General features: G+C 54.5%; 2 protein-coding genes across 2 annotated transcripts in view; one reads left to right on the top strand and one right to left on the bottom strand.

The window, feature by feature from the left end:
* The window catches only part of PAIP2B (poly(A) binding protein interacting protein 2B), a 577,567-nt gene that overhangs the window by 392,405 nt on the left and 158,097 nt on the right, over positions 1–27,065 (bottom strand). The gene's annotated exons all lie outside the window — the stretch shown is intronic.
* DYSF (dysferlin) overlaps positions 1–27,065 on the top strand; it is a 219,204-nt gene that overhangs the window by 115,282 nt on the left and 76,857 nt on the right. The window contains exons 31-36 of the mRNA XM_050755219.1: positions 7,899–7,992; positions 8,533–8,610; positions 16,844–17,025; positions 18,958–19,098; positions 19,770–19,799; positions 21,054–21,083. Coding sequence (XP_050611176.1) covers positions 7,899–7,992; positions 8,533–8,610; positions 16,844–17,025; positions 18,958–19,098; positions 19,770–19,799; positions 21,054–21,083 — 555 coding nt within the window. The remainder of the gene's footprint in view (positions 1–7,898; positions 7,993–8,532; positions 8,611–16,843; positions 17,026–18,957; positions 19,099–19,769; positions 19,800–21,053; positions 21,084–27,065) is intronic.

Genomic DNA, 27,065 nt, shown 5'->3' with positions numbered 1-27,065 from the left:
CTTGAGAGTGGGCAGGGGAACCCTGGTTCTGCCAGCTAATTTGCTGTGTAGTCCCGGGGAAGACCTTAACCTTTCTGGGTCCCAGTTTTCTTGCTTATCAGGTGGGAATGCTAAAAACACAACAAAAATAATAACCTCCTCTTATGCAGCAGGGGTCAGCAAACTATGCCCAACAGGCCAAATCTGGCCCTCTGCCTGCTTTTGTAAATAAGGCTTTACTGGCCAGTGGCTCACACCTGTAATCCCAGCACTTTGGGAGGCCAAGGCAGGCAGATGACCTGAGGTCAGGAGTTTAAGACCAGCTTGGCCAATATGGTGAAACCCCATCTCTGCTAAAAATACAAAAATTATTCAGAAGGCTGAGGCAGGAGAATTGCTTGAACTTGGGAGGTGGAGGTTGCAGTGAACTGTGATTGAGCCATTGCACCCCAGCTTAGGAGACAAAGGGAGACTCCGTCTCAAAAAAAAAAAAAAAAAAAAAAGGCTTTATTGGCACACAGCTGGTACTCATTCACCTACGTAGTGCCTGTGGCGGCTTTTGTGTTTCAGTTGCAGCAGAGACTCTATGGCCCACAAAGTCAAAAGTAGTTAGCACTTGGCCCTTTATAGACAAGGTCTGTCAACCTTGGCGTCAGGGCGTGTACCAGGGGCCAGCCATTGCCTTCTGCCCTGTCCACATAATATCTCATTTAACCCTTCCAGTAATTCTAAGAGACAGGGTCTATCAGCACTCCCATTTTACATATAAGCAAACTGAGGCAACCGAGAAGCCAAGTCATAATTGTTTAGCTGTGTTTCCTCCCATGAATATTGTGAAAAATTTTATGGATAATGGTTGGGTTGTGCAGGGTTTATAGCAGTCTACACTACATCATCATGTTGGCATTTGGACATCCCAGCAAAGCCCATAGTGAAGAGTGAAGATGGTGAAGACCTGGAAGGTCACCCTGGCACTGTGCCGGTCAATGTTTAACAACCAGGTCTCCAGAACAGAACAAAACAAAACAAAACAAAACATTCCCAGCCCTGGTTTGTAGCATTTGCTGATTTCCATGGTGTAGATGTTCCAGCCATGAGCAATTTCGAGCTAGCAATGTGGCACCACTGAACATGGAGCTGGGAAGAGGCGGGCAGTAGCACACATATATATAATATTTCCATCGCAGATACATGAGACGGAAGCAGCCTCAGGAGCAGAGATAACAGGAAAAGGTAGTACAAGTATTAGAATGGGCCAGGCGTGGTGGCTCACGCCTGTAATCTCAGCACTTTGGGAGGCTGAGGTGGGAGGATTGCTTGAATCCAGGGAGGTTAAGGCTGCAGTGAGGTGTGATTGCGCCACTGCACTCCAGCCTGGGTAACAGAGCAAGACTCCATCTCAAAAAAAAAAAAAAAAAAAAAAAAAAAAAGGAATTAGAAGGATTTCAAGTATTTACCACCTTAGGTTTTTAAATATAGTTTCTTTAGTGGTAAATGTATATGATTTAATTTTTACTAATGGCTGTGTTTAACAACTGGCTTGCAGAATTCCTGAAAATGTAATCTGCTCTCGTGAACCACACCTGCTCACTCCAGCACCTGCTGCTCTCAGGGCCCCCTGATTGTTTTTACATAAGAGATGGGGGATGACCCCCAACAGTAGTGCCCCTTCCAACAGCCCTGCCATGGGTGCTCTTGGGGCCCATCCTGTGTAGGAGTTGAGTCCTTCCCATAAAGTGAAGGAGGGTAGCCAGCCTCTAGCTGGTCCACACCCATCTGTTTGACTCTGCTGGGGCAGGGAGGGTCTCTGTGGCCTCCCCGGTGGCCCCTGAGATGTTTCCTTTCTGGCCACTGTGGGGCTTTCCCTTGCCTGCTCAGCCCCAGGAAGCTGCACTGCTTAGCCTGTGACTTGTTGCTGTGTCCACCCCGCTCTGGCCCTTCTGTCGCCTTACTGTCTCCACTTTGTAGATCCTGAGCCAGAACTTTAGGCCCTGTTTAGAGAAGGCACCATAGCAAACAGCGGGTCTGCAGACAGAAGGCACAGACACCCGGTGGTGCAGAAGGAATCTCAGACATGCTGGTGGGCTCAATCTTCGTATTGATCCGATTTAGGTGGGTTGAGGATTCCCCTTCGTAGGCTGTGTTTCCCCAGAACCTGCCCATCTTCTCCCGGCTGTGGTCCTTGGATGTCAGTCCTTGGCAGACTCAGGTGAGTCTGGCCATTGGCTCTGGGGACCCCTGGGGGAGATTCCTCATATTCCTATGCTCAGGCTCCTCTAGGGAGCCGTGGCTTCCAGCCGGGCAGCAGCGGGTTGGAGGCTGCCCAGTCCCCTGGACGAGCAGCAAGATCCCTTACACAGCTAGCCCGAGATGGAGTGTGTGGCCACAGACCGCGTGGCTGCCAGCCCCAGCCTGGGAGTCGCGGTGGCATGAGCTATCGAGGCAGGAATGTGACTGTGGGAAACCCAATGCCCTGGGCCTTGCCCTGGGGCTGGGCAAGAATATGTGTATGCGAGTGGGGGTGAAGGGTGGGTGGGCAGAAAACAGAGCATCAGCCTCTCCCTCAGCCTGGCTCTGAACGGGGCTCAGAGTAGGAGCAGAGGGAAACCGGCCCTCTGTCCCGGCCTTGCCCACCTCCCAAGCCTTTCCTCTAAGCCCCAGCGTGCTGCCGCTGCTCTCCCAGTTCCCGCACTCTCCTTCCCCTCCTCCAGGAAGCCTTCCTGAAGGGGCTTCCAAAGGCCCACCCCATTCCATCCCACCCCACAGATGGCCTCATCCTGGGGTGTAAGTGAGTCCACATTAATCCCTTTTTCCATAGTAACATCAGACCTGACTCTGAGCTTCCTGAAGGTAGGAGGTGCTGTCTGACACACCTTTCCTGTCCTTTGCCCTGGGACCTTAGGCCTGGGTGCTGCACATGTGGCTTAGGGTGAGGGAATGCTGCTGATTGATCGCATGTGATAAATCTTCATTGGATGCCCACTACATGCCCGATGTTGGACTGGGTGCAGGGGATAAAGGAGTGTGCATGCCTTGCCCGCATACATGGAGGGTGGATGCAAGGGAGAAGATAAGAGAGGCTGGATGGGGGCTGATGCTGAAGGCTGGGCAGCCAAGGAGGTGCCCATGCCTCAGAGATGATGCAGCGAAGGAAAAGCCCGAGTTAGCTCATTTGGAAGACATTGGAGTGGACATCTCTGTGTACAGGCCCTGTGGCACAGGAAAGATGATGAATTCAGGACATTTCCAAAGGGCCAGAGGGGAGGAGGAGTATTTAACAAGAGCCTGGAGAGATGAAAGAGTTAAACCAGGTACCTGCCAAAGACTGTGGGGTATCATTTCATTCAGTTTGCACTACTAGTTCTCTATAGGGCGCAGTTCCCCTCAACTTGTCCACAGGGGGACATTGGGCAATGTCGAGACATTTTTAGTGGTCATAACTCAGTGGAGATGCTACTGGTATCTAACAGGTAGAGGCCAGGGATGCTGCTAAACATCCTACCATGCACAGGGCAGCCTCATAGCAAAGATTATCCCAGCCCCAAATGTCAATAGTGCCAAGGTCGAAGAGCCCTGCGTTTTCCACAGTAGCCCTGTGTGGGTGCGTGTGAGGCTGTGTGTGTTAGAATGCAATTTTCAACAGTATTGGCAGGGATGGCCTCTCTGGACAGGTGCCACTGGCTGCATGAGCAGCAATAGCCATTTCACAACTTGAATGGGCAATGCCTGGCACAGAGTAGGTGTTTTGTAAATGGGTGGCACGTCCGAGGAGAGACAGATGGGAGGGAGATGCTTCCCCAAAGTTCCCAGATAGGGTTTTCAAGAGGCTTTGTTACTGGCTTTGAGAGAAATTCCCCAAGCTTGAGCACGCTGATGTCCACACCTGAAAACCAGAACGTACTTCAAAGTCAAGAAGGCATGACATTGGCGGATCCCCACCGGGCCGGCCTGTGTCACCTGCCCTCCTCAATGCCGACGCAGTTGTCTTCCCCTGAGGCAAGTGCCCATTGTTCGTGCATTCCCTCACTCGTTCACCAATGATGTGCTGGGCACCTACTGCCTGTGAGGTGCTCTGCTGGGTGACGGGTGCACTCTGGGAACCTGGCTGGGCTCTTGGCGGGGCAAGAAGATGGGTGCTTGCAATGTTAGGTGGTGAGTGTAGTGGCTGGGGAAATTCAGGGCGAAGTGGGAGTGCCCAGGAGGGGTACCTAACACATCCTTGCAGGGCGACCTTGATGATAAGACTGCATGGAAAAGTCAGGGGACACACAGGGCAAGGGCCTGGCGGCAGGAAAGGAGACCCCAGAGTGTCCCAGCTGGTGTGAGCAGGTAGGGGTTGTAGGGGTGTGGGGCTGTGTGGGTTTGGTAGTGTCCTGACTGGCAGAGACTCAATTCAGAGGCCACAGTGGGCCGGGAGGGAGGGGTGGCCTTCCCTCTGCTTCCAGGGTCTAATGGGGCTGTATGGAGAGTCCAGGCTTCCCTGGGAGGGGCAGTGGACCAGAGGATATAAGGATGTTGGCCAGGTGTGGGGGGAATTTTGCCCAGAGTGTGAATCAGGGCGCCTGACTCGGGGGGGTGTGTCTCCCCTGGTCCCCTGGTAGTGCTTCTTCCCAAAAGTCCTCATCTGTCTCCCTGAGGTAGAGGGAGAAGGTCTGTACTCGGGTGGCAGATGGGGTAAGGGTGGGCAGCGGGTCCCTGGACCAGGTGTGGTGTGGCTGGGCCCCTCTTCTGGAGCCAGGTCAGGTTTTGGAAAGCAGACGGTGTGAGGGGCATTCCCAGAGGGCGTGCTAGTTCCTCTCCCTGCAGGACAGTCACTTGCAGGGCCAGGGCCTGCTAGGGGCCAAGGACTCAGTGAGGTCCACATGGAAATCCCAAGGAGGGAGATGCTGCTTCTGATCGCAGGCAGGAGGCCCTGCCCTTGGACAGAGACCCAGAACATGCTGCCAGAACCCCAGACAGAGGCCTTGGGAGTGGTGCTGACAGGGGCCTGGTGAGGGGGGCCATCTAGAGGAGGTGCGAGGTGAGTGGGGATGTGCACTGGCAGCCATCCGCAAGCAGGGAGGTCCCTGCAGGCGCTGGGAGGGAGAGAGGAAGACTGGGGACCTGGAGCTGGAGGCGCCTCCCTCCCTACGCTCACCCTAGCCCCCTACCTGCGGATGGGGCACCTGTGTGTGGCCAGACCAAGTTAGACGGACCACAGAGTCCATCCCGCCTACCCGCAGCTGAGTCCACCCCCATCCTCCCTACTCCCACTGCTCCCACCCTTTACCTATGCCCCACTGGAGGTGCTGGAGATGCAGGCATCACGCATTGTTGCACCTGGGGGCAGGCCAAGCCCTATTTCCAGCGTAACGAGCTTTCCTTAGTGTCCCTGCCTCTCAAGTCCAAGTGGCCTGCTGGGCCCCCAGGTCTGGCTTTGTGTTTGGTGTTGCACACCCTGCAGCCAGGGGGGTGTTCTGTGGTCATTCGCTGCTGGGCTTGGTGCTCCCTCCAGTGGGACGCCAGTGCCTCAGGGCCAGGCCAAATGCCTTTCCTGCCAGGGGTCCAGGGCTTCCACACCTGTTCACAAGGGAGGATTTCAGGCCTTTGGGTCCTTCCTTGTATGTGTATCACACCTCTCCCTGTGTGTGTGTGTGTGTGTGTGTGTGTGTGACAGACAGAGAGAGAAACCATGTATAAACCACCTGGAGGCATTGGGAGAGGCCCTTGCTGGCTTGCCTGATTCTTACTGAAATGTCCACTTTAACACCTTGGAATCATTTTGAACAAATATGAGTGATGTGAATACCACTTCCAGCACATGACAAACTTTATAGTTTATGACACGCCCCCTCCCCAAGCCCTGTAAGGTCATTGATAGCTAACATTTCTTGAGCATTTACTGTGAGCCAGGAAATGTGCTAAGAACTACATGTTCTCTATCTTCTTTAATAATCAAAGCAACTCTCTAAAATAGCTACTGTATAATTATCCCAAATTTGTAAAGTGATTGATTCAGAGAAGTGAAGCAACTTGCCCAAAGTCACACAGCCAGTAGTCAATGGCAGGGCCAGAACTGGAGCCCAAGGAATCTGATTTTAGAGCCCATGTTGAAGTTGTGTCTAAAGGAAGAGGAGAGTCTGGGCATCTCCCTGTCAGAAATGAGGATGTCCTGTAGTGGAAGTCAGAGCCCACCCACGGATAGCAGGACCTTGGAGAGTCCCCTGGGAGAACAGAGGGACTCAGTCTTTCCCAAGTGTGTGTTTTGCAGACCCTTTGCAGCAGTGGAGCAGAGGAAGGCCCAGCCACCCTTTAGGGTGCAATTCTTTGTTGACCCAGAGTGACCAGGGCAGGCTTTGCTTAGGTGTCCTAAGATGATCTGAAGATGGGGCGGCCTGGGATGGTTGACGGCACCTCTGGCTGTGGAACAGCGTAAGCTTGCTATGGGAGTGAGTACGTCTGGGACAGCTTTAAGGAGTGTGGTTTGCCTGAAGCCAAGGGCCGGGATTGGGGGAAGAAAGCCTTGGTGTTGGATGGGGAAAGATAGGGCGGGTCACTGGGGGTCTCACTGGGAGAAGGCTGGACTGGACCTTTCAGGCCACTGAAGGATTCAGGCCAAGGAGCCGCACAGTGACTGAGGGTGATGAAGCTGGTTTTGGCTTGGGGATGGCCTGGCCAGAGGTGGGAGAACAGGTGTCCAGGGAGGCTTCTTGGACAAGGGGGTCTGGACTGAGCCCTGAGGGTGGGCATGGTTTGGAGAGCAGGGGCACAGTAGTGGCAGTGGTGTCTTGTGTTGGAGGCAGTGGGGGGCTTTGTAGCTTCAGAGCCTGGGGAGAGGTTGAAATTCTTGGGAAATGGTTCCCGGGTGAAGGTCAGGGTGGCCCAGCAGAAGAATCCTGGGAACTGGCCACTCTGAGTGGGCCTGGTGGGATGACGGGCTGTCTGAGGGAGAGCCAGGGTTTTCTTTCAAGGGTGTGTACACATTTGTGAGATGTGGGACTGAACAAGGAAGTGGAGCAGAGGCCACTTTATTACTTAACCCCACCCCTCTGAAATGGAGCAGGCGACAGTTTGGGTAGCGGGCAGGAGGGAGAGGAGAGAGGCACTTGGAGACATCTGAGTGAGTGCAGAGGGAGCAGACGGCACGGGGTGTCTAGTAACGGCCCCCAACTCTCCCTAGTCCCTCTGTAGGCTGTGGCTTGGGCTTCTGGCTCTGGGCTGAGAAAGTGCATCAGAGAGCTGGGTGTCTGGCCTAGGGAAGTGGTCTGGTCTTGGTGCTCCCCAAAGTGGTTTGTGGCTCAGTGGTTGGAGTCCAGAGCTAATGAGGGTGAGGTGGCAGGGCTGACCATCTAGCTTTATACACAGTAAATGGACAGCTTGGCTTCCAAGCCTGACTGTCCACCCACTCCTGTCCCTACCTCTGGCCTCAGCCTGAGCCCTGCTCACCCTCAGCAGAGTGGGAACTGGTGAGAGATGGTGGGTGTGTGGTACAGCTTCCTCCAGAGCCTGGGACCCAGCTCTATGTTAGCAGGGGATGGCAGAGATGGGGACCCAGAGATGCTGGCCTGGAACCTCCACATTGCGATTCCACTGGACTTGTCCCTAGTGGACAGATCCCCATTTGATTCTCTCCTGGAGAGCCCCTTCGAGTCATTCCTTCTAATCTCTTTGCCTGAAACAACTAAAAATTCCGTTCTTGGCTCATCTGGTCTTCACTAGAGAGGGAGAAGAATTTCCCACAGTCCTTTGGTGCTTTGACATTGGAGTCTGGTGATTTTTTAGGAGAGGATAAGCTCCCCAGAATGAAAGTAGAGGCTGATGGCTCAGCTTTCAGCAGCAGAGAGATCTCCTGGCCCTGGGGATCTAACTCTCTGGGCTAGTCTCCCTGTCACCCCCAGGCCTGGGGGCAGAATCTGCCATAACCAGCTTCGTGTCTCCAGGGCGGCGTGGTGGACGACAAGAGTGAAGATTCCATGTCCGTCTCCACCTTGAGCTTTGGTGTGAACAGACCCACAATTTCCTGCATATTTGACTGTAAGTGAGGCTTCGAGGCATCTATGGGGTGATAGGGGTGTGTCACCTTATGCTTCTGTTTGGATAGAGTTATAAGATCAGGTGTGTATGTGGGGCTCCGGGGAGCTGAGTCTGTGTGCTTTTTGGTGGGTCAGTGCCGTGTGTGTGTGTGTGCATGTGTGTGCGCTCGCACGTGTCTATGCCTGTCTGTGTGGTGTGTCCACCCACTCAAATCTGATATCAGGCATTTAAGACCCTGTGCTCTGTGGCTGCTCCCATTGTCTGTTTGGCCTCCCCTCCTCCCCTCCTCCTCTACCTCTTCTCCCCCAGCCCTAGCCTGGCCCAGGGACACGTTAATTAGTCAGGTGTCCGCTTTCGAGCTGTGGAATGTTCTCCTGACCTTGCACAGTGGCCTGTATGGTTTCCCTCGTTCAGCCCCTCTGTCTGCTGCCCTTTCTAGGGACAGACTCCACCTCGCCCCGAGCCCCAGCTCTTAACCGCCCCAGCTCTTACCCACCCCAACCACTCACTCTGGCACCTCTATTTTTTCCCTTGTTGAAGATGGGAACCGCTACCATCTACGCTGCTACATGTACCAGGCCCGGGACCTGGCTGCGATGGACAAGGACTCTTTTTCTGGTAGGTGGGAGAGAGGCAGGAGAGTCAGAGACTGTGGGCTGAGAGCTGGGAATGGAGACATCTGGCTTTCCGGCAACAAGGGGTGCTGTTTGCTGGGTGCATGGAGGTGGGTGCTGTCGCCAGGGTCCTGTGGCTTCTTGGTTGTCAGGTGCAGCAAACTCTTGTCCATGGTCTGCTGGACTCCTTGGCAGGATCAGGCTTCGCTGACTGTCCCCTCTTTCCTGAAAGCTCCTCTGGCCTTGGCTCCAGCCGCCAGCCTCTGGAGGGCCCCTGCAGCCTCCTCTCTGACCTGCTCCTCCTTGATGCTTCACTGCCCTCGAATCCTGATGCTCCAAGAAGTCTTGTCTGTGTCCTCTCTCTGGACACCGGGGTCCCCCAACTTCTCCACCTTCACTCACCTCAGTTCATCCTGTGCAAACTTCCATGTAACCTTGCTCCCCAGCTTCCCCCACCCAGATCCAGGCTGCCTCGGCATTTCCTGCCGTGGCCCTGGGGTTGGCAGCCATCTGTTACCCAGGCTGGAAATTCTTAGTCACCCAGTCCTGAGGATTCTACCTCCTGAATCCCTCAGATCTGTTCCCTCCTCTTTAATGTCACACTGCCATCTGACACTGGCCTTGCCCCTTTGTGTCTAGGTCATTCTGGTTATCTCCTCACCTCCCTGACACCTTCTGCACTGCCCCAGACACACCTGGTCACGTCCCTCCTCTGATTTCAAGTATAGACACTGACAGGAGCCTCCAACTCTTCAGCACAGCAGACAAGTCCCTTGTGATCTGGCCCTGTGGTCCTCACCTGGTTCACCTTTTGCTCGTTGCCCTCTATCCAGTAGCTCCAGCCCCACCAACTCTGTCCATGTTGCCCACGCCTGGCCTTTGCACTCAGTGATCGCTCTGTCTAGAATGCATTTGCTCCCTATTTCTAACCAGCAAACTCCTAGTCATCCTTCAAGACCCAGCCCAGATGCCCTCTGACTTCCCCAAGCCAAGCTGGTTGCTCCTTCTTCAGCGCTTGGCCAGCTCCTCACCTGCATCTCCCTCAGAGGCCTTCCCCACTGCACAGATTAACAGTGGTCTATCTCTGCTACCTCCTTCCTGCTCTAACCATAAGCTCCCCCAGGAAGGGGCCTCATCTTACGTTTGAACCTGCAGCACTTGATGGCTGAGTGCTCACTAGGTGCCCAGGCATTTTGCTGACATTATTTCCTGTAACCCTTACAACTGTCCTATGAAGTAGGTGGTCAACATCCCCATTTTATTGGTGAAGAAACAGAGACTCGGATAGGTTAGCTAAATGCTTGCATTGAAATTACTACCAAGTGTCAGAGCTGGGAATGGAACCCAAGGCTCTCGCCATCTAGTGACTGCTGTTTGGTTGAGTAGAACTGAGTTCTATGGGAGTGACTTCCTGGACATAGCATGGCTCTGCAGGTGATGGCCATCTACTGACTTCCTTGCTGGTCCACTCTCCTCCCCGATGTGGGGTCCAATCTGCGTCCTCCTCTCCAGCAGCTATGGCCCTCAGTGGCCCATCCTCCAGCTCTGTGCAGCCAGGTGCAGGGTGAATGAGAAAGTTCTACCCTGTTTTGCTTTGGGGCCAGGGTCCTGAGAGCTCCCTCGAAAGTATGTACAGCAGCAGCCCGCCAGAATTGACAGGCCCAGGCCAGACAGGAATCTGTAGTGGCTACTTCCTGGGAAACTTGTCCAGGAGTCTGACAATTAGAACTTACTCTGAGAAAAAGGACATGGACGAGTTTACAGCCTTGCTTTCTCTCCCTTCCCGGGAGGGCGTGAGAGGTGAGGGTGCTGGGAACGGGTTTGTGAGATGGGGGTGGCCAGGTGGGGCCCAGGCAGAAGCCCCCTTGTCCTCTGTGGGCCCTGCAGGCCGAGGACCCCGCAGAGAGGGGAGGGAACTCCTTCAAGGGCCCAGCGCTGGGAGCCGATGCTCCCCTCTGGTAGGGCAGTGGCACCGGTCTGCGGAGACGTCACACTTTCCATCCTGGCCCCACCCCCTCCCCCAAATAAACATCCCTTGAGCTTTGAGGGCACTGCCCAGGGCTTCCTCAGAGGCCACTGGCTTCTGAATGAAAGGCCCGATTGAGCAGCTGCTGGAAAGGAAAACAGCAGCCAACATGGGTGAACCTATAAAACCCAGAGTGTTTATTTTCACTCCCAAACCCTAAACCAAAGCAATTTCTCCCCTGGAACTGACCCTGGGGCGGCTGGCGGCCGGAGGCTGTGCTCGGCCACCGGCTGGCATTTCTCTGAGGAAACTTATGTGTGAATCCGGAATGTCTGGGGCCAGGGGAGAGCCTGGCACAGTGTCTGTCGCCGATGCAGCTTCCAGCTGCCTGCCGGGTGTCTGGGGCAGAGAGGGCCCTTCTCGAGCCACTCTCCCAGTGCCTCTGACCTGTTGCTCTCTGGGCCTTTCCCCTGGGGCTCCTACAGCCCTGTGCTCTTTGCTTCTCTCTACATGGTGGGTCTCGGGGCTGCCCGGACATTGGGGCCATGGCCGCTCCTTCTCCCTGGTTGAATATTTGAGGAGATAGGCAGGGGTTGCCCAGAAAACACTTGTTGAACAATATTGAACTTGGGAGAGGGAGGCTATCCTGGAGATATTGCCATCCAGATGGCCTGAGGGTTGCAACTTGAGTGGGGTTTGAGTGTATGGCTGGGATATCAATTTTCTGGACCAGTGGAAGGGCATCTGTGGCGTGTGCTTATGTGTTTATTAATGTGTATTCCCTGTGCAGCAATTAGTCATAAAAAACATAAAGTGATACTTAATTCAGTGACTTCTTCTCTTTTTTGAGCTAGAGTTTTGCTCTTGTTACCCAGGTTGGAGTGCAATGGCGCTATCTTGGCTCACTGCAACCTCTGCCTCCCAGGTTCAAGCGATTCTTCTGCCTCAGCCTTCCAAGTAGCTGGCATTACAGGCACCCGCCACCATGCCTGGCTAATTTTTTGCATTAGTAGAGACGGGATTTCCCCGTGTTGGCCAGGCTGGTCTTGAACTCCTGACCTCAGACGATTCACCCGCCTTGGCCTCCCAGAGTGCTGGGATTACAGGCGTGAGCCACTGTGCCCGGCCAGTTCAATGACTTCTTTTTGTTTTTGGGACGGGGTTGCCACTGCTTTGTGAACATCTGTTGTGTGTACTGGGTTTGCTTTGAAATGAAAAGCTATGACTTTAGAGGACTTAGAACACGTCACCAACACCACACCTAGCTCCGTCCTGCCCACCCCTTTGGTGTGGGGTGGGTAGCATTGCTTCCCTGAACAGTAGCTTGAGCTGAGTTACTCTTCATTGTAGACTGGTGTTTTTCACAGGGAACCAGGGAGGAAGGTGTCAGTCTGGCCCCTTCTGCCAGTTAAGAACTGCTGTTGTGGTTGGAGGGATCATAAGCTCTGCTTACAGAGCAGCCCGCCCAGATGGAGGACCCTCATGCAGCTCTATCATGAGGTCACTGTATTCCAAGGGATGACCCTCAGCTTAGGAGGGGCCCAGAAATCCCTCTGTGAGGGCCTCCCACGTCACGGCTCAGGGGCTTCAACTTGGCTAACCAAGCCAATGAGAGATGGCTGATAGACCAGATGCCACATCATTTATTAATTTACAGGGGTGAGTACCTCTCAAGAAAGTAGAAAGTCCTGTGCCCTCTTTGCTGGCCTTACAGCTCCAGGTAAGGTCACAGCGGTGGGCCAGGTAGGTGGTCCTGTGGGATAGTCCTGCCAGGCCAGGCTGCAGTGAGGTCTGATGAGCCAGAGCTGCCCACAGCTGGTGCCACGTCTTGATGACCGGTGCCTTAGTTTCCCTCAGATTCAGACTCAGTCCTGGGTGGTGCTGGGGATTTCTTGCTTTTGGGTTTCCCAAGTCTGAACTCCAGTCTCCCTTCCCAACCCCTTTTTAAGCACAGCTTTTTGTTAGGGTTGGCTCTGGCTGGGGCAATCCACCAGACGAGCTTAAGGAGGTGTTTTCCAAAGTGCATTGGAGGCTTGTGAAATGCTCCACTTAAAAAGGGTTCCTGAGTAAGAGAGACTGGGAAACACTGCACGCTTCGAGATTTACAATGCACAGTGGCATATGAGAGGCTCTAAGGCGGCGGCAGGGAAGGAGCCTGTTTAATCTGTTTAAGCACTCATTAGCTCCCCAGAGAACCCACCACTCAAAGAACACATTTTGGGAAACACTGATCTACAGGATTCAGTCCAAATTGCTCAGCAGGAATCCAGGACCGTTTGTGATCTACCCCTCCTCCCCTCCTGCCTCCTCTGTCCCCACTGCCCTGGTGCTCCCTTCGTCCCCTCAGCCAGACCAATGGCTTGCTGCTCCCCAAGTACCTAAAGTCTTTGGTGTGTTTACCCGTGCCATGCTTGCGCCTGGAATGCCCCCTTTTCCTTGGTCTGCACGGCCTACCTCCTCATCCTTGAGACCTGCTTTGGGAAGCCTGACTTGATGCCAGCAGGTGACATCAGGCGCTCCTCATCCCGGCCCCTGTATACTCCACTATTAAGTAGCACATCACCTTGTATTATACCCGTTTAGGTTACAATTTCCAACCAGTAGTCATACTCTTAAGAGCTTGGATTACGTCTCATTCATCTTCCTATCCCTAGCACTGTGCTAACCTCCCACAGAGTAGCCAATCAATAACTGTATAGTGAATGAATGATGCATTACAAATAACGTGAGAGTGAACATCTTTGTACATACATCTAGCTTTCTGGTGAATCTGGATGCCTCCCAGGAATATGGGAAAAGGGTATAAATGGTTTTATGTTTTTCAGGGCATAGTGCCCAATTGCTTTTCTGAAGGCTTGCTGAATTGCTTCCAGCAATAAAGGAGAGTACCTATTTCATCGACTCTTTGCCCATACCGGGTTTTTATAATTTTGAACAATTTTTCTTAATTTTATAGGAAAAATATTGCTGGAGTCTAGTTCTCATTTGCATTGCCTTGGTTATTGGCAGTCGATCCCACCCTCTCTGAAGGGCCCTTTCCTATGAGGTGGCGTGGTGGAAGGAGCACTGGACTAGGAGTCAGGGGGTCTAGTACATAGGATCATGGCTGAGCGACTTAGTCTTCCTGGGGAAAGCTCCCTTTTCTGAAAAATGGGGTGATACTTCCCACTTTGTCCCCGACCCTGGTGGTCTGAGTGGTTGGTGGGAAGGCCCGGGAGGAAAGCGTAGTGTATTGTGAATGCAGACGGTCCTCTCCGGAGATCCAGGAACGTCTGAGCAGCAGGGCTCAGCCCGAACAGCCTGGTGTAGGGCTTTGGATCCAGCCAAGGAATTGTCTGCCTGGGGCCCAGTGACAGGTCTCTGACTCCCTTGTGGTGATGGAGTCAGGTAGAATCCTTGTGTGCTCATGGCTGGATCCTCCCTGGGGCAGCCGTGCTCCTCAGAGCTGCAATCCAAAGTGCTTGCCTCAGTGAGGGCATGCTGCGCGCTGCATATGGCTTGTGGGCGTGGCCCTGGGAAGAGCCCTACGCTGTGATGCACGTGCAAAACCCAGCCCCTCACCTTCCCCTCCACCGCTTTTTGGGAATCTGCCTCTCCCTCCTCTTAGCTTTCCTGGAAGAGGGATTTGTCTGTGAGTGTGTCTGGCTGTCCTTCATCTGACCACCTTGCTCTAGCAACAGTGCTATTCCCCTTTTTCCTTTTCCTTTTTTTTTGAGGGATGGGGTCCTGTGCAGGGAGAGGCCAGGCCCCTGTACACAGTAGCCCAGTGTCTGAGGCCCCAGGCCTCCAGGCCTGCTCTTTACAATGCCTTTGTTGTGTGTTTTTTCCTCCCATGGGCGGGTGGGGCACGTGTGTAGGTCTGGGTGATTTTTGTTTGAAAGCCACCCCCTCCCCGTTCTCCCCCGAGCGCTGAGCTCATTGCCTGGGCCGATGGGGCTGCTGGAAGGAGTCAGCCTGCTCGGGGGCCAGCGTGGGGGGTGCTGCCAACACCAATACAGCGTGCACAGCCGCTACAATGTGCAATTGTGATCTTTGTGTAAACGCGGTCGGTCTGGGGCCCGCACGCTTATAAAAATAAAGCGTAGGGAAGCACGGGGCGGGGCGGGAACAAAAGGGGCTTTTTCGCTGGCTCTCTAATATGGTTTTATTTATCGGAACGCGCCCTCCTTTCCTTACTGGAACCTGGAGAAGTTCTCTGCCGAGCTTGGAGCTGATGGTATCACAGCCAGACGGTTTCATTAAATACACAGATGCCGCTGGGCCCTGCCAGGGGCAGGAGGGAAAGGGCTCAGGGCCAGCCCTGCCAGGTCCAGTGCATGGAAAGTGGAGCCCCATGCCAGGGAGGCTCCCACCTGGTGGGGGTCGAGAGACGTGGTGGGCAGTTCTCTCTGGCTCCTTCGCCTGCCAAGGGCCTCCCATTGCCCCCTTCTGCTCCACAGAATCAGGATCAAAACCATTTTCCTGCAGGAAGTCCTCCATGATTTGTGCCTGATGGCTGTCAGGCTGATCCCAGGCTGGTGGCTGCCTCCTATTAACCAGACCCAGCATTGCTCAGCCTGTGGGTGGCCATGGCTGAGTCCGCCCCTTAACTTAGATACCCCCTGCTCTTAAAACCAGCTCTTTTTTTGGCAACAGGCACAACCTCGGACCCTGGTCTCTCCATCCCTTGATGGGTTTCCTGCCATTGCCCACTCCAACCTTCCCGCCTCTTTCCCGGTCACTCCTTGCCACCCCTCTCTCTGCCACCTATGCAGTGGCCATGGTGTCCCATTTGGTCTTCTTGTGGCCAGGGAGCCTGTCTTGCTCTTCTCCCCTTTGTGTGGAAGCCCTGTCTCCCCATCCCAGCCCCTGGGTTGTGTTTGAACCTGCATCCTTCTGAGGCCAGCAACACAGAGGCCATTACCTCTGAGGCCACTGAGGCCCTCTTGAGGTCACATGGGAAGTGAATGGCAGTGCTAGGGCTGGACTGCAGGGCTCAGAGGGCACAGGCCATTGCAGGATGGAGCAGGGTGCCAAGGGTATTGAGTGCATGGTTAGGCACTGGGTTCAGCCCTCAAGGTGACATCCCATTAGGAGGAGCTGAAGGCAGCCCCCTCCTCCAAGCCCTGCATTCCTCTCCCAAGTTATATGCACTCAGTCCCTCTCCTGCATTGGTTTCCAAAATGTGGTCCCAGAAGACAGCATGAGCATCGCTTTCAGGAACTTGTTAGAAATGTAATTCTCAGGCCCACCCTGGCCCTGCTGAATCCGAGTCTCTGGGGGCAGGGCCCAGCACCCTGAATGAGCCTTCCAGATGATTCTGCAGCATGCTCACATTTGAGAACCACTGACCCTAGAGTCTGCTCTAGTGAGCCTTTGGGACAAGGTAGAGGGAATGACTTGTGGCTGGGTCCCAGGCTGGCGTGGCCAAGGCTGGCAGGCTGGAAAGGAGTTCGCGGGCAGCAGGGAGCTGCGGGGGCCTTTGGGTTTCTGTCACACCCCTACTGCTAAATAGCTGCTGAGTCTGTGCACTTCCCTTTAGCACCCCACACCCATCTAAGCCACCATCGTTCCTCCCTGGACCACTGCAGTGGCCTCAGAACTGGTCTCCCTAGACCTCCTCGTGCTCCCTGCAGTCTGTTCTCCATGTGGCAGCCAGAGTGAGCTTGCTGAAATGCAGAACTGGCCACGTCAGTGTGGTGGCATCCCAGAGCTCACAGACACCAGCAGCTCTGCTCTGCTCCCCCTTCCTCAAGGAAGCCAGATCCCTCCCTAACACATTTCACTGCATTTTATGTCTATTCTTCGAGGCTCTGACCCAAATCATAATTTTACATTAGCCTGTGTGGATATTTTATATTTAGTTCAAATTGTATTCTCAGCCCCTAGCACCTAGCCCCTAGCCTGGCATAAAGAAGGCACTCGATAAATGCTTGTTGGATGAATGAATGAATGAATGAATGAACGAACAGACCGTACAGACATTCACTTCCCCCAGCTGGACCCTGCTTCCAGCAGCCAGCTCAGGAAGCAGCACAAAAAGGGATGTTCTCTGGATCTTGTGCCCATTTGCCAGGACCCAGGCTCCATGTCCCTACTGTGGCCCCCAGCTGGCCTCATGGCAGGGCTAGAAGAACCCCATGGGGAAGATGCATCCCAGCATGAATGCTGTTGCTCCAGAGTGGCAGCCACAGCCCTGCTCCAGCTTTGTGGCCCCACATGGCTCTGAAGCAGACATCTCTCATGGCCCCTGCTGTGTCCTGTCTCCCCTCCTCATCTCCGGCCTGTGCAGATCCCTATGCCATCGTCTCCTTCCTGCACCAGAGCCAGAAGACGGTGGTGGTGAAGAACACCCTTAACCCCACCTGGGACCAGACGCTCATCTTCTACGAGATCGAGATCTTCGGCGAGCCGGCCACAGTTGCTGAGCAGCCGCCCAGCATTGTGGTGGAGCTGTACGACCATGACACTTACGTGAGTCTGCCCGGCTCCTGCCTCGTCCCCTCACAGGGAGGGACCATGTGCAAAGGTGGGGTCTCCAGGAACTCGTGGCTGCCCAGCCAGATGGGTGCTCCCCTAACTCCGCTGGCCCTAGAGCAATTAAGACTATTTTAGAGTCATTAAAAATGGATTGCTAGCACAGATGCCGTTCCCACAGCAGACACTGCTCATCAGTGAAAGGGAACATATCCGGAAAAGGTGCTTGGTTATGGGCCAGGGGCTTGGGTTTTCTCTGCCTCTGCCTTGCCTGTGTGATCTCAGGCCAGTCCCTTCTTCTCATCGAGGAGCGGTGTGGAATCCTTAAATGTACATCGAGCGCTTGCATTACTGGCTGAGTGGCCCTTCACTTGGGGTTCCCTGTTTAGGTGGGAGCCAAGACACCCACACAGTGGAGAATCCTCCATGTGAGAGCACGGGTCCCCGAGTGCCTCCCAGCTCTGTGCCACAGGCAGGGCCTCTTACCACAACTGTCCCACAGGACCTCCTGTGGTGACAGGCGAGCTGTAGGGCTGTGCTGTCCGAAAAGGGAGCCTCTAGCTGCATGAGGCTGCACAGCACTGGAAATGGGACTGGTGCAGCTGAGAAATGAAATTGTAAATTTTATTTCATTTTAGCGAAGTAAAATTAAAATTTAAATAGCTGCAGGTGGCTGGTGCTCCTGTATTGGACAGAGCAGCTCTAGGAGGCTCCCAGGAGGGAGAGAGTGCTATGGGCTGGAATGTCAGGAAAGCCTTTGGGAAAGACCCGGGCCCTGGAGGAAATGTGGGGTTGGGGTGTCGGCGCGAGGCAGAGGCCTGGAAGGAGGAGAATGGAGTATGAATCCAGGGGAGCAGGAGAGTGATGACATCAGGGCAGCAGTTTCCGAAGAGGAGGCTGGATGCTGCTGGAAGAGACCAGCTGGGTGCACGGCAAAGCTGGAGGTGGCGGTGGGATAAAAGGGGAGGGGATGGGTTTGGAAGACATTGTCAGTAAGAGTTGCACTGACCAGATGTCAGGTTCCCTGGGTGGGTGTGGTGGGCAGGGGTGGGGAAAGGTGCTTCTGTCTCTATTCCTCACCAGATGATGGGGACAGCTGGCCATGGGTAAGGCAGGCCTGGGCTGGGGGGTCCAACATTGGGGTGCTTGGAAGGAAAAGCTGGTACCATGCAGGGGGGAAGGAGCAACCGGAGGAAGAGTCCATGTGGGACTGTTTGGAGAAGGGCACAGGCCCTGGCACCTTTGGAGCAGGAGGGAGGTAGGCGGCTGGGCTGGCACTGGTCAGGGGGACTCAGCAGGACTGAGTGCAAGTGCAGAACAGGGCAGGAGGGTGGCGGTACGAGCTGAAGGCTGCCAGAGACCTGAGGGGGCTTGCCCTTGCATCCAGTGTGACGGATCTGTCTTCCGGGCAGCAGGGAGTCAAGGAAGGTGCCTGAAGAAAAGGCACCTTCCTTTATGAAAACATCATTTTGTCCAGGCTTATTTAATTTGATGAATGTGATCACAGTTTCCCCATTTGCAAAGTGGGGGAATTTAAGGGTGAAATGAGCAGGAGATACAGACGTCCCTGGAACTGCAAACACCTGTACTGCTGAGGGCATTAGAGAAATGCCAGGAGGCTGTCTCTCTGGTCTCCAGTAGTCTCAGCGCTGATTAAATTACAGCAGGGCAAACACTAGTTGGACACTAGTCCAGAGGGACTTCTCGAGCATGATGGGAATTCAAACCTAGTGACAGTCACGAGGCTGCTCACATCTTGTCTTGTTGTTGAGTCCTGCTAAGGAGAGCAGAATTCACCATTCTGTGGGAGGGGGTGCCCTCACTGAGGCCCCTGCTAGTTCAGAAGGCACATGTAGACCTGATCTCTCTGAGGCTCCCCAGAGCCCTGGGTAAGGGATGCTGATTCTTGTCTCTCTATGCTTGGTCTAGGGCGCAGACGAGTTTATGGGCCGCTGCATCTGTCAACCGAGTTTGGAACGGACGCCCCGACTGGCCTGGTTCCCACTGACCAGGGGCAGCCAGCCGACGGGGGAGCTGCTGGCCTCTTTTGAGCTCATCCAGAGAGAGAAGGTGAGGCTGGTCTGTATCCAGATCCAGGAGGCCGAGGCAGGAGGTGCATGGCAGGGGTGGGGTGGGGGCCAACCCTCTGTGGGAGCCTGGAACACCTCCTCTGAAGCCAGGCCTCCTGCTGAGACCCATTTTCTGAACCCCGAGTCAGGATACCATCTAACATTGGAGTAGAATGTTGGGGATCAGGAGTGTCCAAGTCCTCTGGTCACTGGATTTAATCTTCCTTGGATCGTATCCTGACATGGTTTCTGGGAGGAGGACCTCTGTTGTCTGATTAAGGGAGCCTTAATTGCCACAATGCGAGGGACTCCAGGAACAGGCAAGGGCAGGATCCCCATTGCAGTGCTGGCTTCACCATGACCTAGCCTCATGGCCCTGGGCCAGCCACTCCCCTCTGTAAAATGAGAGGTTTGGGTTGGAGCTGTACCTTCAAACTTCCTCTTAGTATGATGTGAACCCCAATATGTAGACCAAATAAAAGTAGGGCTGCTCTGGGTGAAGTGTCTGGAAGGGATGGGCACAATGCCAACCTAGCATCCCTTCCACCCCCAAGGAATAGAGGCTGCAAACCATGGACAGTCTGATCACTGACATAGTCTGTGAGTGTCATGAGGGTGATGGGGGCCTTGGGTGACAAGCACATGACCAGAGCTCTCTTTTCTTCACTCCAGCCGGCCATCCACCATATTCCTGGTTTTGAGGTAAGTCTTGCTCTGACCTTTCCTTCTTCAAACTGATTGCCAGTCTCCCTGTGTTTGACATCTCTCTGGGTTAGGAAGGGCGGTCAGGCATTACCACGATCCTGCCTCAAGCCCCTGGGGAAGCTCTTTCAAGCAGAGGAGGGTGTGGGCTGGAGGAAGCTCACAATCTCTCTGCCCAGCTCAGGTCTTTCCTGCCCTTCTTCTCTGAGAAGTCCAAGAACCACAGAATTCCAGATGGAAGGATCCTCATAATTGTCCAGCCCGGTGGCTTTCAGCTGGCTGAGCATTAGGACCCCCGGGACAGCACTGCCCAGGGAATCTTAATGCACATCCAGGGCTAAGAATCACTGACTTAGCCCCAGGGTTCTGAAAGTGTGGCCAGTTCTTGAGTCCTACTTCAAGCCCACTGAAGCAATTCTGAGGGAGCAGCCCAGCAATCTTTGTATCAGCTTGCCCTCCAGGGCCCTCTCACATATGCATGAGTTTCAGAAGCTCTGATTCAGACCACATTTCCCACTGAGTTGTTCTTACCAAGACCCCATTTTCTTTCCTCTTCCTGTGACGGAGGCTTCATTCCCTTACCGCTGCTCTCCTTCCTTCTTCTGGGGGTCTTGGTAGAAAATGTCAAGCTTTGACTGGTACCCAGGTGCATTGGATTGATTACCTGATTCCATGCCACGTTTAGCTGCATCTATGAGAAGTAGTCATCTGGGCTGTGTTGGGACACCTCCATTGTCCTTCACAAGGCAGCCCACACACATTTTAGAGAGTTCTTGGGAGGCCCTCCCTGCATGCAGGCCCTCCTTCACCAGCCCTGCCCCTCCAGGTCTCCCTCCCTGTCCTAAGCTCCTGCTCTCAGTGCTGCCTGCTCCTGGGGCTTCTAGGTTGGTTCTTCTCAGCTTGCCAAGGCCGCAGGCTCCCAGGCCCTTCCCACCACCTGCTGTTCTTCTCTTTCCTCTTGTTGCTTCCAGAGATTCCTGGCATCCAGGCTTATGCTTTAGCCTTTCCTAGCCTCCCTCTGCATTGACATCCATCACACCTTCTTTCTCAGGGACCATGTTGGGGACGTGCCTGGGAAGTACATCATTCTTAACCTTGGTGGGAGGTGGTTTCTGTTGGCTCTTCTTAGTGCTGGCATCTGCGTGCTGACCTCTGGCCCCGCCTAGTGCTCCTTGATACTAATGGAGAACTTTTTCCCCTCCCACCCCCCATCACCATCTCCTGGATGTGCCACATCCCATGGCTGTGGGCCAGGTGCAGGAGACATCGAGGATCCTGGATGAGGTGAGCTGGGTCTGGTGGCTGGGGTGGGTGGGCCGAGGTGGAGGGAAGGTGAAGCCAGCCTCCAAGCACACACCTGGAGCCCTCCAGGTTCCTGGTGCCCAGTAGGCACCTGTCACATGGAGACCTGTCTGGATTTTATTCCCCATGCTCTGTGTGGATTCAGGGCCACCCAGAGTGTGTCCTGGGAGTGATCCTGGTCTGAGAAGGCTTGCTATCCTGCTGGGAGGCCAGATTTCACCCAGACAACAGGAACAGCAATACAGAGTCTTAAATGATTAAGTACCAGGTGGCACATTTTGAAGAATAAATTGTTTGGAAGGGGCCAGAGTAGTCAAGGAAGGCTTTCTGGCAGAGGCGGCATTAGCCAAATGTCTTTATGCCCATCAGCACTTAGAAAGAAAGTGAGAAACATGGCTTTGGCTTAAAAGGCCAAGGACCAGTTTGGGTCCTGGCTGGTTTGGGGGATGGGGTGAGCTGGAGACCTCCTAGGGACTGGAAAAAGTTTAGAGTTTGCATTTAGATAAAGCAAGACTGCATCTTTTGCCATGGGAGGCGAGAAGCACGTTCCCTATGGCCTCCTGTGCATCTGTGGGTGGACTGTCGTGAGCCAGGCCAGAGGGTGGGTGGCAGAGACCTGGGCGGAGAGACAGGAAGGAGAGCCCTGGTCAGATGAGGCGTTGGGAAAAGGGCAGCCACTTCCTGCTGTTAGGGAATCCCCAGACTGAGAGCGGACACTATTTGACATTTTCAGTGCAATTTGGACTTGAAGTGCAGAGTCAGGATGTGGGATCCACAGGCCCCGCACCCCTTACCTCACTTCCTTTTGCTCCCAGACCGAGGTGGGGTCCGCCAAGTGAGCTCGCTGTAATTGCGCCTGACAGGTGGCCTCCTGCTTCTGGCTGCAGTTGCGAAAGACTGCCGATTTGGAAAGGGAGGTGGAGTCCTGTCCAGGGAAGCAGCACGGAGCCCTCTCTCTTGATTGAGTGCACTTTGTGGCCAAAACCCACAGCCTGCTCTGAAGAAGACCCAGCCCAGGGATGAGTTATTAAAAAAAAGTTAAAATCCTTAATAACTGGATTCGTAATATATAACAGTGAAGGCTCAGATTCCGAGGGCAGGGATCTGGCTGCAGTCTCGTCAGAAAGCAAATCAAAACTGCAGCTCGTGGGCCAGAGCCCAAAGAGCGCCAAGTGTCCCCTTGCAGGGCCAACCAGGCGGCAGGCTGAGGGCGGGTGTGGGTCAGCAGGGCCAGGGGAGAGCGAGTCCTAGGAGTGTGCTAGGCACAGGGCTGGGCCAGGCCAGCAGGTTCAAAGGGTCCGAGGAGGACCTATCCCAGTGGGATGAATGATCTGCTGGTCCAGGGACCAGCCCCAGAAGATGACCTTGTGGCCTCCCTCAGCCCCAGGGAACAGCCCTGGGACCCCTAGCTCAGCCCATGTCCTTCTCACTTGAAGGCTAAGCCTGATGCCAAGATGCTGAGTCCTCTTCACTTTAAGAAGCCCCGGGGCTGGGTGGTCCTTCTGTTGCCGCTGGTTCTGCTGGAGGCAGGACCCCAGCAGGGTTTTTCTGTCTTCTTTGCTGTGACCAAGCTCCTGCCTTGTATCTCCCACCTGGCCGCTCCCAGGCTCCCGGCCCGATCCTCGTGAAGAGTGCTCAAGCCTTCCTGGAGGGCTGGGAGCCTCCTCCTGAGCCCCTGGCCACGGGAGCCCATGAGAGTCAGGGGGCAGTGAGGGAAGGATGGGTGTGTTGGGGAGCTGTCTGGCTGCAGGGGTGTGGGTGTGAGAGACTGGCTAGGAGGCTCTTGAGTCAGTTGAGATAGGGGCCTGGACTGGAGACAGACCAGTAGGAACGGATGGGGCAAGTGACTCTGAAGGATGGTTTAAGGCTATCCTCTCTTGTGGGAAGTGCCTTTCAGCTAGCGCAGCCAGGTGCGGAGATTCCCAAGCCACAGTGCCTGTGAATGAGATGAAGTGCTGTCTGCCCCTGTCGAAGGTTCCCAGAGCAGGACAGTGAGGATAGCTTCCCGGAAGAGGTGCCACTGAGCTAGCTTTTGAAGCTGGGATTGGTAGAAAATGTGGGGAGGTGGCCCAGGCAGCAGTGTCTTGGGCTGAGGGCATGTCACCTCCTGGATGCGGCTTGGTGGACAACAAACTTCCCCTCTCCCAGGCTTTATGCCCACCTGGGACGCCCCTCTCTGTGGCTCTTGGTCAGGAAGTGAGGCTGTTGCATGGTGTGTCTGAGGCTTTGATGATGTCCGGGAGATCTGAGTCCTCGCAGAGGGAACGGATGGAGGGAAGGGTTTCCTTTGCGTTCCCCGGTCTGCATTTTCTTTGTCTTTCCTTCTCTTCCTGAGTCTCTTCCCACTCTCCTTTCGTGTTTCACTCTTCCTGTTTGCTCCTTGGCCCCAGCTTCCTCCTTCTCCCCGCCTCTTCTGAGCCCTCTGTCTCGTTTCTTTTCCTTTTTGTCTGGAGAACAAAGGCAGTCCATGCTGCCAAGGGGAATGAGTTCAAAGAAACTGCAATTTTAGATTTCCTGAGAACTGGAGAATGTGTGCACGCACGTGTGAGCGTGTGCGAGTTGTGTACACTCTCGAGGGCGCACACATGCACGCACACACAGCAGCAGAGGTGATGGCGGGCCCCCGAATGCCCAGGGCCCCCTAGGATACAGAACATGTGTAGAGGAAGACCCATGGGGCTTGCGGTCCTGATCATTCTGGGGAGGTGGGGAGGGGAGGGGGCGTGGTTTAGAGTATTACCCTTGCTTCTGCTGCTTCTCTCCTGCTGGCGCAGGGGATGCCCTGGTGGGAGGGATTGTATGCTTCGTGGCTGATTTTACTGCCAGCTCAGGGGTGGGGGCCACCGGATGCCACTCCATCCACCCATCCAGGCTGCAGGGTATATATGACTTTTACTCTGAGATGTGCCCGGGGTACTCTCCTGTACCCCCAAATCCACTGGAAGGAAAAATTTCGTGTTTTGCAATCAGGAAAATAAAGCCAGTGGTCCCCCATCCCCCATACCTCCCCCAAGGCCTTAATTTAAAACACTGTTTTTCCTGGGAAGTGTAATTAGAGCAACATGTTGTTCCTAACGAGCTGGGTGGGGCAGGCAGACAATGGAGCCCTCCCAGCCTGCCTGGCTGCCCTCTGCCTGGAGCTCCCGGAGGAACCAGGATGTGACTGCAGAGTCTTCTGTCCCCTCCTGGGTGAGGTGAGGGTCCATAGGCTACTGGTGACTGGGCTGACCCAGGAGGCTTGCCACCACTTCCCTTGTCCTGGGAGCGACTCCTGTCTAATGTGGTGGCCCCTAGATGGGGCTAGGGGAGCCCCTTTCATGGCTCAGGGCCTTGGTTCTTTGTGCTAAACTGGCCAGTGGGACAGATAGACTGAAGTGGGCTTAAGGATGGCTTCAGCTCTGGTAGGGGAGAGAGCTTCACTTGTTCCTGGGGTCCTCTTAGTCTGGGCTGGCTTGATCAACACCTTGCACACCTGTAGAACCCATCCCTGCAGCCGCCCCTGCTTGTCCCTGCATTTGAGGGGAGCAAGTCGGGAGCTGGTCCAATGTGGCTTCCTCTAGTTAGGCTTATCAGAGTCCCCCATCAGCCATAGGACGGTGAATCAGGATGTTCTGGTGGCACTTTCAGTCCACACCCTGTCTGCCCAGCAGTGCTGAGAGGCTTCCCAGTTGCAATGAGGGTCACAGCACCTCACTGAGAATTACTGTCCTGGAGGTGGGGGTGCTGTACCCCTCAAGTGGACTGGACCAGAAAAAAAGTTGAAAACCAGGCTCAAGAGCTGGCAGAGGCCTCAGGACTCCTGCCTGTGAGTTGATCAGAGACCCCTTAGGACCCTGGGAATGGGCTATGTGGGGAAAGGGTCACGTAGATGGGGTTAAGAGAGTCAGAGTCAGGTTATAAGGCGTTTCTGGAGCGTCTTGGAGAGTTGTTCTAGAGATCTTGAATTAGGCCCTAAAAATGGGTTAGATTCAGGTGGCAGTAAAGAAAATTGACCCAGAGGGAGTAATGAGCAGGCCTGGGGAGGACCCAGGGTCAGGCTGGAGCAGCCACGGGTGCTAGGAAGGAGGAGAGTGTGTGCTGGATTCATTCCTTTATCTTCCCATCCACCCACTCTTCTGTCTTCACCCTCCCTCTTCCCCTTCAGTTATCCATTCATAATCATTTATTTATTGGACGGGGGAATTCAGCTATGGTCCCTGTGTACAGAATTGCTGGTTTAACCAAGGACACAATCAAATGAACACGTGGAGATGGCACGGGGTGATGGATTGATGTGTCTTTCTATGAGAATAAGTGTAAGTTGCTATGGGAGCTACGGGGGTACTTAAGCTTGGGGCACCAGGGAATATTTAAATAGACACCAGCAGTCCGAATAGGAAGTACAGAAGGAGTTGGGGTAGAAGTGCATTTCAGACAGAGGGACCACTGAGCTCCAAGACTCAAAGCTAAAAGAGCATGGTGTCTCCTGCAACCTGCTAGCATTCAGAAGGGCAGGGGTTGCGTGTATCCCAGGAGGTGGTTCATCACTACTTGGGGTCATCAAGGGGAAATTTATCCGAGGAGAAACATGCCCAGAGAAGGCAGCAGGAGCTGGAAGATTAGGGGTCTTGTGGAGGCTACTTTGAAGAGTCTGCACTTCATCCTGAGCCGGTGGGAAGACATTGGAGGACTTGAAGCAGAGAGTGACGTTATTAGAAAGCCTGCCCTGGCTGCAGATTGCAGCGCGCGTGGGCTTTCGGGAGAGGGTGTCAGAACCGAGTGAAAGGGGGGTGCTGGTGAGTCCAGGTGAGAGAGGGCGGTGGCTTGCACTGAGCCAAGGAGATGGGTGGGCAGGCGTGAGAGATGTTCAGGAGACAGGCTCACCAGTGTTTGGTGATCAGTCAGGCAGGGCGATGAGGGGCAGGAGGAGCCAAGGATGGCATGGGGGCTTTTGGCTTGGTTGTCTAGGTGGATGGTGGGGTCAGACTTGAAGTGTGCAGGTTCTGAGGGGGAAGATAAAGAATCCAGTTTTGGACAAGTTCAGTGTGAGAGGCCAGTAGGACACATGAATGAACTAAGCAGTAAGATATTGGGGCTTAGCAGAGATGTTTGGGAGCAGAAAGTCCAGGAGAGGGCTAAGGAGCAGATCAGGGCTTGGTGGAGGAAGATGGGGAGGCTGTGGAGGAGGCTCAGCAAACAGGGTGGGGGCCAGCAGTGTGGATCCAGAGAGACAGTTTGGGAAGAAGGCGAGGTCAGCTGGCCAGTTGCTGCTGAGGGGGCGAGAGAGAGAAGAGCCCATGAGTGTCCTTCGGGTAGGGGACTTTGGAGACAAATTTCTGGGGAGGGGTGCTGAGGGCAGAAGTAGGGTGCACTGGGCAGCTGGTGGTGTGGACATGAAGGAGGAGACAGGATTAGAGAGAGGAGAGGAGGGAACCTGCAGAGGGGTCACAGAGAGGAGGGCGCGGGTGGATTTGGGAGATGGGGATGTCTTTAAATTGGGAAGGAGAAGATCCAGGAGACAGTGTGAAAAATTGGGGAGGAGCATTTGGATGCATGGTCATAGGGGGAGCCACAGAGGCAGGCAACCCTGGGAGGTGGCAGGAAATGTCAGGGAAGAAGCATGTCCTGGGACCCCTGGGGACAGCACGGTGGACAGAGATGGCCTTGGGATGCATGCGGTGACCTCGTGCTGAGGAAGCTGCCTGGACATACCTCTAACCACTGTCTCTGCCTGTCTCTTCCTTCTGCCTCCGCTGGGCCCGATGCTCCGCAGCTGTGTGCTCCTGCCTTCTTCCTCCAGGGCCTTCTCCAAACGGTACTGGAGCTTACCCTTCTCTAGGTTCTCGTTCCCCTGCCCTCAGCAAGCAGGCTCCTGAAGATGGGGAGCCTGGTCCCCAGCCTTTAGAGAGGAATGTCATCACCGTGGAGGTTGAGGGAGCCCCGAGGGAGAGACAGGCTGAGGAAACGAGGGATAAAGTGGATACT

This window comes from Macaca thibetana, chromosome 13 (genome assembly GCF_024542745.1).
Source record: "Macaca thibetana thibetana isolate TM-01 chromosome 13, ASM2454274v1, whole genome shotgun sequence".
Lineage (NCBI taxonomy): Eukaryota > Metazoa > Chordata > Mammalia > Primates > Cercopithecidae > Macaca > Macaca thibetana.
Note: the sequence above shows the minus strand (reverse complement) of the source record. Positions and strands in the feature narration are given on the sequence as shown.